Below are 11,087 nucleotides of genomic sequence, written 5' to 3' on the forward strand. Positions count from 1 at the left end.
TAGTGGCTTCTGAACTAAGTTTCCTGGTGTGGGATGGTACCAATAGCTAAGGGCTAACCTGCTGTCATCACACACACACACACACACACACACATGCATTACACAGTACTCTCAGTTTCTCCTTGTGTCCACAGCTCTGAGTCCCCTCGCCTTCAAATGGCTAAAGCCCGCTCAGGACTGGCCTCGATTTCCAGAGATGCTGAGAGCATCGCAGATTCGGCAACTCCTGAGGGGTGGGCTGCTGGGGGGTATGGAATGCCTCTTGAGGGCATTGCAGGGTGTGTCACAGCCAAATGCAGTGTTTAACACATGGGCATCAGACATGCTGCCCTGACGACAGTGGGGTTCACGGGGGGGGGGGAGGAAAAGAGATGCCCTAAGGGCAGCAGCTCCTTCTATGTGGAAGCCTCTCACATGACCACGCACTTGCCCTTGAGCTTCTCCTTCCGTTTCTGCTGCTTGCTCTTCTTGCCGTCGATCTGGAGGCTCACGGTCCTGCGCTTCTCCAGGTTGAGCAGTTCCTGAAAGAGTTCCTTGACGTTGTGGTTGAGTTTGGCCGATGTCTCCATGAAAGCGCACTTCCACGTGCGCGCCAGGGCCTCCGCCTCGCTGCTCTGCACCTCACGATTGGGGCTCTCGTCACACTTGTTCCCTACCAGCATGATGGGGATGCTCTCCACGTCCCCCTTGATCTCACAGATCTGCTCGTAGATGGGTTTGAGTTCCTCCAGGGACTGCCGGCTGGTGATGGAGTAGACCAGGATGAAGGCATGGCCTTTGGAGATGGACAGCCGCTGCATGGCGGGGAACTGGTGGCTCCCGGTGGTGTCGGTGATCTGCAGGGTGCATATGCTCTTGTCACAGCTGATCACCTGCCGGTAGGTGTCTTCCACAGTTGGAATATAGCTCTCCCGGAAGGTCCCTTTGACAAACCGCAAAACGAGGGAGCTCTTGCCAACACCACCTGCCCCAAACACGGCCACCCGGTAGTCGTTGCTCTGTTCTGGCATGTTGCTTCAGAACTCCAGCTACTGGCCAGGAAATACCTAGCAAAGAAGCAGACATTGAGAGCGTTCATTTGAAAATCCCAAAAGCATGGTTTTGCCTTATTTAGCTGAAGAACATCAGGTGATGAAGCTTGTCTTCACTATCACCACCTGAAAACCACTCCAGATTCCAATTATCTGCTCCCACAGTTCAAAACCCAAATCCCCTCAGCTAGTCCTCGGTTTCCCAGAAGCCAGATGATTTACTTTGTAGCAAACTAGAGCCAGTCCATTCTTCTATATAGACTTGACTCTGAGCATGTTTGCTAAGACATGGGCCTTTTACCCAGGAAGAAGATAGAGTCAGCCTAAGACAGGCAGAATGACAGCGGACCGTGGGGATTGAATAATTGACCACATGCCACATGCCTCAATGAACAAAGTCTCAGTACTATTGCATACACAACACGCTAGGCCTAAGAATGAGGTAGGATAGGGCTGGGGAGATGGCTTGGTGTGTGGAGAGCTTGCTGCTCAAGCCTGAGAACCTAAATTCAGATCCCCAGCCCCCACACAAAAGTCAGGCACAGTGGCGTAGGTCTGGAACCCTAGCACTGGGTGGGGTGGGAGTGGAGACAGGCAGATCCATGAAGCTCACTGACCAGCTAGCCCAGCTAAAAGTGTGATCACCGGGTTCAATGAGACAGTCAGAACGAGAGAGAGAGAGAGAGAGAGAGAGAGAGAGAGAGAGAGAGAGAGAGAGGAGAGAGAGTTGGTCATGCTCTGGTTGATGTCCCACATTCATGTATTTATTCATAGCAAATATTGGACAACAGATTGAAAAAAAGAGGATATGAAGTTGAAAAAGGGGAGTGAGGCAGGATTCAGAGAAGTTGGGGTGGGAGAGACACGTGATTGAAATGCATTGCATACATGTATGAAATTCTCAAAGAATAAAATTAAATTATAAATAAATGAGATGGCAAATAAAAGAGAAAGATGCCCAATGTCAAACTCTGACCATCTCATGTATGCACACATATGTGCATGTATACTCTAACACATGTGTGCCCAAATATGTACACAATGCATACATATTACACACACACACACACACACACACACACACACACACACCTGGTCTACACTCTTTCCAAATAAATAGGAATAATAAATAAATGAATGAATGAATGAATAAATAAATAAATAAATAAATAAATAAATAAATTGGAGGAATAAACAGACAAAAGGGAAGCTCTCTGTGTGGTGTTAGCATTATTAGTGTTTCTAGCAGCCCATGAAATCCTCCGCCTCTTAGAGACGTTGGTATCATTACCATTGTTGAATAGTGGCCACACTGGAAACAAGGGGAAAGGAATGCTGTGTCCCCAACATCATATAGCACAGAGGGACAGAATGGGCATCCCCAGGCTGCCACAGGCAGGTCTGGTCATGCTGTCTTTGGTACCGCTCAACTCACAGTATAAACTCTGTCTTCTGGGTAGGAAGACTTAAACACTAACTAACAAACTTGAATGTTCTCGTCATTGACCTAATACAAGTATTGCTTTATGTTTTAGAAATTGCATAAGTAATTTGCATTATGAGTAGAGTAGAACAATGTAGGTATATTTACTAAGATTGCTTCCAGGAAGCTTTCCCGGCAAGCATTACTCACAAGTAGAAAAGGTATCTAAATGTACTCTCTCTAGGGCTGAAGAAATGGCCCGGTGGTTAAAAGCACATTCTGCTCTTGCAGAGGACCCAGGCTTTGTTCTTAGAACCTGCTATCTAGCAGCTCACGACTACCTATAACTCTGGCTCCATGTGATCTGACCTCCTCTTCCTCACTCCACGGGCACCCTGAACCCAAGCACATACCAACACAGACACAAACAGAAAATCAAAAACACAGCCTCGAAAAGAAATGTTCTTCCTTCATTTACAAACTCTCAAATACCTTCCCTCCATCCCTTCTTAGACAAAGAAGGACGCACCACACACGAAAGCACAGAAAATTCAGCCGTGCCTGCATTTTTTAAGCTAAAATTGACATCAGGCTTGCACATGTGCAGCACTCGGTCTGTCGCTTTGTGCAGGCAGACAGCATGCTCCCTTTTCGCTCTCTTAGCTTTTGAGTAACTAAGGGACAGTAGCAAGCATTGCTGACTAAATCGATTTTCAGAGTCCAGAAGTTATTAACTGAAAATAATATAGGCAGGAAATGGTTCTGCACCCGAGTACAGCGGAGCCACCTCCCGGGCCTCCAGCAATCCCCTTTCAACTTGGTCCTGCACATTTGCTTATGTACTGACTAAGCAAAGTTTTCAGTGTTCTAGAATGTGCTGGAACATACCAAGCAACTGATTCAGGTAAGTTGACAGTTTCTGTGGAATATACCGGAACTGACCAAACAACTGACTAAACATCAGTGCTAAAAGAGAAAACAGGAAGATGTCAGGCCACTAACTGATGGAAGTCTGTTCAGGGGTTTCATTAAGTCTATTAGATGTTCATAAGATAATTAAGACTGGTGTAGGCATGCAGCATTATAACAAATTGTCCTGCGGTTCAGACTGAAAAACAAAACCAATGGCATCTGGAATCTGATTTGAAACGTCCCTTTCCAGCCCCAGTGTGGGAAGCTCTGACTGCTGGGACGGCTGAGTCCTCACTTGCTCTTGTCTCGTGTTATAACTCTTCAGCTCTAGCTTGAATGAAAGGACCCATCTGTAGGGTAACATGCCATTAGATCTGGACCTTAATGTTGCCAAACGGGTTCTTAGTCCACTCCACAGGAGTCTGAAGAAATAGTTAACACGTGGTGTCTTGTGTTGCACTGTTGCCATAGTTCGACAGGACTCAGAAGCAATACTAAACATACAGTATCCATAGCCACCGAGGTTTATCTGTCTAAAGGAATATCTGTTATGAGCATCCAGGAAGTCACTGTGTTTGCAAGGATGCAAGGCAGGGTCTTGCCTGTCTCGTGAAAATAGAGAACTCCACAATTTTTCAGTAAATTACAAGCATGTGCTTGACGAAGGACAGAGGTCTGAAGGAGCTGAATGAAAGGCAGGCCGTGAGGAGCTGCTTCCTCCTGCCCTGCAGACGCAAGGAAGAAGAGCAGGAGTCGGGTGCTCAAGGGGTGTGAAGTCTGATGTGCAGTTCAGTGAGAGAGAGGTCTGAGGCCCTAACTCCATCCCTGGCTTCAAACGGAAGGGCTCCAACCCGAGTTCTAAACAGTAACATTCCACCTCAAAACCATTTATCTACCTCATATCGATGGAACAGCCCCATAGACACTGAAAACGTGGCATTTACCCAAGAGGATCCTTGAGGAGCAGTCTGGGGCCCAAAAGCCCAAGAGCGGATTCAGTATCGTCCATACAGCACATGCCGTTACCCAGTGACAGAAAAAGGTAGGAGGATCCACTGGGGCCTGTGATTCTGTCTGCAGCCCAAGGAACATCTTGTGGAGGACTGGGGTTGACCAGATGGCAAATGGATGGAAGGTTTGTTGGTCCCAAGGCAGGGCCATATGGAAAGGAGAAAATGTAAGAAAAACAGGAAGTCTGTGTCCACCGGCATCATAGGGATGGTGTGAGGAACTGTGTGAAGCCAAGCGATGTGAAAGCAGGGGCAAGAGGCCCTTAGATTTATGGTGGAATTGATAAATAATGGAGAATCCAAAGGAAAGAATCTTCAAAGTTGGCTCATTTAAAATTTAAAAATATCAACTTATCTTTAGCTATGTTAGCTACACAAATAGGTGGTAGCGCTGGAATTGCTAAACATTAGAAATAAAATGGAGACAAACTGACTGGCCTTACAAAAACAAAAAGACTCTAAGGAACGTGAAGAGCTCCTGTCCCCCATGTGCCAACAGGGTAGATAATGTGAAGGCAATAAATGCAAACTGATCAAAAAGAAATAAAAAAGCATGAGTATTCCCCTAAGATATTAAATTAGGAGCTAGGAGCTACCAACATAGAAAGCCCCAGGTCTAGACAGCTTCACCAGTGAGTTCCACAGGCCCTTAACAAATGAAACAATATCAATTCTTCTTAAACTCTTACCAAAAACACTTAAAAAAAGAAATAGTATTCTTGTTCTTTCTTAAATCTAATATTGTATGATCTTTGATACTAAAAGCAGATATCACAAGAAAAATCTATACCAGTATCTCACAATGATAGAAAAACCTTCAACCAAAACTAAGCACAAGGAATCCTTGATATATGAAAAGATTTTACAATATAACGAAGTGGGGTTTATACTAAAATGGCGAGTTACTTCATACTTGAAACTTAAACAATGTAACACAGAACGACAAGATGGCTTAGCGGGTAAAGGCTCCGGCTGTTAAACCTGATGACCTGAGTTCAATTCCCAGGGACTACATGGTGGAAAGAGAAGTGACTCCTGCCAAGGATAACCACCATGTGTGTGTGTCACAGCCAGCAATGCGCGCGCACACACACACACATGCACACTCACACACACATGTACACACATACATACACACATGCACACTCACACACACATGCACACTCACACACACATGCACACTCACACACACATGCACACTCACACACACTCACACACATGCACACTCACACACACATGCACACACATACATACACACATGCACACGCTCACACACATGTACACATACACACACACATGCACACTCACACACACTCACACACATGTACACATACACACACTCACACACATGTACACATACACACACTCACACACATGTACACATACACACACTCACACACACATACACACTCACTCACACACATGCACACTCACACACACATGCACACACATACATACACACATGCACATGCTCACACACATGTACACATACACACACACACATGCACACTCACACACACTCACACACACACGCACACACACACGTACACATACATACACACACTCACACACATTCACACACATGTACACATACACACACTCACACACCAGGAATAAAAGGAAAATTTCTCAAAGGGCACACTGAAAAACTCAGTGTAGATGGTATTAGGGTAGAGGTTATGGTCTGCCCCCCTAGGAGAAAGACATGGCCCTTGTGCCTGCCATTCCCAGCTTGTGTTCAGCAAAGGAAATTTAAGCACAAATATGAAGCAAAAGCCTGCATCAGATTCATGCATATCTTCTAAAGGGCTTTGTGTTAATGGCTGTGGAACCTTTAGGAAATGGGGTACAGTGAGAAGTTTGGGGAGTACTGAGGGTTTGTTCTCAAAGGAGATGGAGGGATCACAGTCTCGGCCCTCTTCTCTTTATCTCCATCCCACATTCCCACCATGAAATATCACCCAGGCTCAGAGCAGGAAGTTATCAACAAATCACTGGATGGAATCCCTAAAACGTGTGAGTCAACACAAAATTTTTCTCTCTCTAAATTGATTATCTCTGCTGTTTGTTACAGTGCCAGATGGCTGATGGACAGGCAGAACGTCTATCTGTGGCTACCCTGGGATGCGGTGGGTAGACACTGGAGGACAAGAGGCAATTGATCAGGTATGGGTCCCTTTACAACAATGGAGATCCTCTACTATTAATGCTGGCAGTGGGCCCAGTCCTGGAAATCCACCGAAACCACTGACTCATACGTTTTAATTGGGTGGATTATACCTCTGTAAAGTTGTTACTTAAGAAAGACACTGAAAGAAGCAGTAATCATCTGTGTGTTATATGGTGTCTGCTGGATCTAAAAATCGCTCCTAGACACTGGGAAACAAAAACGAACCCTTTGTGAAACAAACACGAGAAAAACAACAGGCCAGGTTGTGTTCCTAGTAGACAGATAATGGGACCAACCTGAACACTCGCATTGGAAGAGTCTGCTGTGAGAAGCCTCCTGCAGAGCAGACATTTCTACAGGAAGCAAAAGGGCTAGGGAGAATGTGCAGGCTACAGCCTGATTAAACTTGACAGTTGCCTGCTGGGGACTACGAAAGTGGAACATCTTGTCTTGGGGGGGTGGGGAAACTGACGCAAACACCGTGCCGTTACATAAGGTGGTTATCTAGATCATTCTCAATAACGTTTTTGTTCACTTAAAATTGGCATAGAATTGAAATCTGAAGGTTTAGATTCGTAAAATTCTACGGATTCCACAAGGAAGGATCCGTGGTCTGACCCTCAGGTGGACAGCTAGGTGTGCAGAGGACTAGCTAGGAAAGAGACAGTAAGGCTTTGAGTTTGGAAACGTGGTAGCTGCGTGAAGACAAAGTGAGTCTCATTCAAGACATGCACGGGTGGAAGTGAATGGCAGAAGTCAGGGCATGAAGAAGTCATGTTGGAAAGGGTACGGGAGTCATGAGTATGAAAGAGAGAGGTACAGACCAGACAAGGAATGCGGAGCTCTCTTTAAAGAAATGCAGTAGCTAAAGAAAGGAGAAAGAAGACTACAGAGTCATACAGGGCTTAGGGTAGGAAATACCTGCAACCAGAGTCAGTGTAGGCTAAACCATGAAACATCTGGGAGGATCCAGGAGTCCCAGGATGCATCCAGTATGCATGTGGCAGGGTTGTCTTTATTCAGAGAAAGGAGCAGAGGGAGGGAGGGATGATAGATAGATAGATAGATAGATAGATAGATAGATAGATAGATAGATACATACATACATACATACATACATACATAGATGGATAGAGATGGACAGACAGACAGACAGACAGACAGACAGATAGATAGATAGAGATAGACAGATAGAGATAGATAGATAAACAGACTGCTATATTTAAATTCTCTAGAGCTTGTAGCCATTCGTTCTAAACTTTGAAATCAGTGCTTCATTCTTTGTCTTTGGTTTTTTTCCAGCTCCTGTCAAGGGACTCCATGGACAGGATGTCACACAGGGGTAGACAACAGGACGGACCATCTGTGCAGGAAAGGACACCTGTTCCCATCACACTTTGCTGACTGAGGATTAATTCGCTGTTTGCAACATTTGGAATTATTTGGAATTTCCCCCCCCAAATCATTCTCAGTTAAATTTGTAAAATTTAATTTACCTGCTTCCTTGAATACACTGAATTTTGGGGTGTGTAAACATGACAGGTGAATTATTTTTAGCGGTGCTATGACTTTGATATGATTTCACTGTCCCTCGGGGTTTTAGTCCAGTGGCGAGCACTTGAGAGGGTAAAAACTCCTTATGGCTCTAGTGTTAACACTGGGAATTTGAGAATCCTGTTCTGCCAAAATCAGGGTGGCAACCCCACAACTGAATCTTGTGGCTTTATAGGAAGAATGAAAGCTATGTCATGTGTACATATGCACTATGCCCTGTGCCATCTCAGGATGCTACCATCAAGACGGTTATTGCTGGATGCGCCTATCCATCATGCACATCAAGACCCATGGGCCAACATGTGGGATCCCCTCTGTATGCTGTGAATACCACTGGTTAATAAAGAAACTGGCTGGGCCTGAAGGGTAAAACAGAACTAGGCAGGGAAACTAAACTGAATGCTGGAAGAAAGGAGGCAGAGTCAGAAAGAAACCATGTAGACCCCGCTAGAGACAGATGCCAGAACTTTACCTGGTAAACCACAGCCTCTTGGGCATACACAGATTAATAGAAATGGGTTAAATTAAGATGTAAGAGTTTCTGTGTGGTTATTTCAGGTTAATTGCTTTCATGAGGCAAATAAGCTCATAGCTTAACCTTGGCTAAAAGCAAGATGTCAGGAGACTATGACGGGCTCTTAGGACATAGTCCAGACTGGCCAGATCCTGGTTGCATTTGTGAGATCTTCTTTGTTTCTATTCTTTCACGTTGGTAAAAGCCGTGAACAAGGAAAATGACATAAATAATAATACTTTCTTCTGGTCAAAGGACCAGTTATCAATGTTCAGTGCAACATGCTGACCCCTGGGAGGAGGTACACTAAAGGACACAGGCCTCTGGGGCCCAGGACTCTGTACATATGGAACAAGCCCATGATGCAATGGGGTGATGCTGGCCTGAGGGCCTCACTCGCTGTCAGGAACAGGAGGACAAGGCTACCCATGCATACTAGGCCAAGCCCATTTCTAGACTTGCCAAATAAAATTCACCAAGTTGGCAAGTGACTGAAAAAGAGTTTTAAAATTTCTTGATAATTTGCTGCTCATCTTTGGTTCCATGTCTGAGACCTCATCTCTAAATACAAGGTCATGGGAATTTCCCATGTGTCTTCTAAGAGTCTACGGTTTTTGCTCTTCTTGCTGATCTACAACGAGCTAATTCTCACATAAGGTATAAGCTGAGTTTCAGGCTGCACTCTCTTCCTTCCAGGTGTCCAGCTGTCCCACCATCATTTGTTCCATCCTCGTTTGTTCCCACATTTTCCTATTGATAGTGTAGGACCCTTGTTAAAAATAGCTCAGCTGGGGGCTATTGAGATGGCTGAGTGGCTAAGAGAGCTCATTGCTCTTTCAGAGGACCTGAGCTCAATAACTAGCACTCATGTTGGGCAGCTCACATCCACCTGGGACTCTAGTTCCAAGAGATATGGTGCTCTCTTCTGGACCCCATGAGCATGTGTGCATCCTCATACACTCTCTCTCACACACACACATATACAAATAAAAAAAGTAAAAAAAATAACTATCATTTGTTGTAGGGAGAGCGGGTCCTTTGTTTTGGCCATCCCACTAGTTTACACCTGAAATAATCACACAGAAACTATATTCATTTAAACACTGCCTGGGCCATTAGCTCTAGCCTCCTATTGGCTAACTCTCACATCTTAATTTAACCCATTTCTAATAATCTGTGTTCACCACGAGGTCGTGGCTTACAGGGAAAGATTTAGCATGTCTGACCTGTCGGCTCCATGGCGGCTCTCTCTCTGCCCTTCTTCCCAGCATTCAGTTCTGTCTACTCTGCCTACCTAAGTGTTGCCCTAGCCAAAGGCCAAGGCAGTTTCTTTATTCAACCAATGAAAACAAGACATAGACAGAAAAACCTCCTACACCAATCATTCAACTGTAAACATGAGCCTGTGTTTCTGGATTCTCATTTCTACCCCACTGGTTCCTGGGTCTCTGCACACGCTAGTGTCACATTGTTTTCATGTTTGAAACTTTGAGATAAATTTGTGAATGGGAGTATGAGTGTTCCAAGTTCACTCTCCTTTTTTAAAAGATTGTTTTGAATCACTAAGACCCCTTACCATCTCATGTAAGTAGCTAAGTCAGGCCCCATTCAACCTCTGCCCAACAAGAATGTCACTGAGAAGCTTAAGAGGAAACCCCAAGAAGAGTGCTGACATACAATCTCAGGAGGACCTAGAGCCCTCCAGATGCGAAGAACGTCTGCAACCAAGCAAGCAAAAGATAAAACAAAGCAAAGTGACAACAAGGGATCTCCACAGACATCTCTTTAAAGCAGGTGAAGAGGGTATAACACCAGCTATTGATGCAGAAACCCAAACCACAATGAAGCAGTGCCTTACACTCTCTCAAAATAACAAAAATAAAAAAGAAAGAAAAAAATAATAAATGAGGGCTGAAGAAACAGCTCAGCAGTTAAGAATTAAGAGTGTTTGTTGTTCTTCAAAAGGGCATTAGTTCAGTTCCTTACATCCAAATTGGATAGTTCACTACAGCTTGAAAGGCCCTCTCTCACAGGCACCCACACTCAACATGCACATACCCCCCCACACACACACACACATGATTTTTCTTAAAGATGATAACAAATGATGACAAAGATGTAGAAAAACAGGAACATTTTCACCATGATGGTGGAGCGAAAATATGGGGCTACCTCTTTGGAGAAAGCTAAATAGAGAATTGTTATAGGATCCAGTAACTCCACTTCACAGAATGTGGGCAGCCAGTTGACCACTGTTTCTCAAATATTTGCAACCACCATTATTCACAATAGCTGGGAGATGAAAGCCTTTCAAATCTCCCTGGACAATAAAGGGATAATAAGCCAGATCCAACATAATGGAGAAAGAGCACCAACACATAACGGCTTGGGGAAGGAAAGAAACCCCAACAGTGCACACCAACCTAGAGGACAGCGAGAGTAAGATAAGCGGGTCACAAAAAGATGCTGGAGC

The 11,087-nt window shown here is 44.7% G+C and overlaps 1 protein-coding gene across 1 annotated transcript; it reads right to left on the reverse strand.

The window, feature by feature from the left end:
* Nucleotides 1-410: 410 nt before the first annotated feature.
* Nucleotides 411-1,010, reverse strand: Diras2 (DIRAS family GTPase 2). The gene has a single exon (XM_038335533.1). The coding sequence runs from the start codon at nt 1,008-1,010 to the stop codon at nt 411-413; it is 600 nt and encodes a 199-aa protein (XP_038191461.1).
* Between the last annotated feature and the right edge of the window lie 10,077 nt (nt 1,011-11,087).

This window comes from Arvicola amphibius, chromosome 6, assembly GCF_903992535.2.
Source record: "Arvicola amphibius chromosome 6, mArvAmp1.2, whole genome shotgun sequence".
In the NCBI taxonomy this organism is placed as follows: domain Eukaryota; kingdom Metazoa; phylum Chordata; class Mammalia; order Rodentia; family Cricetidae; genus Arvicola; species Arvicola amphibius.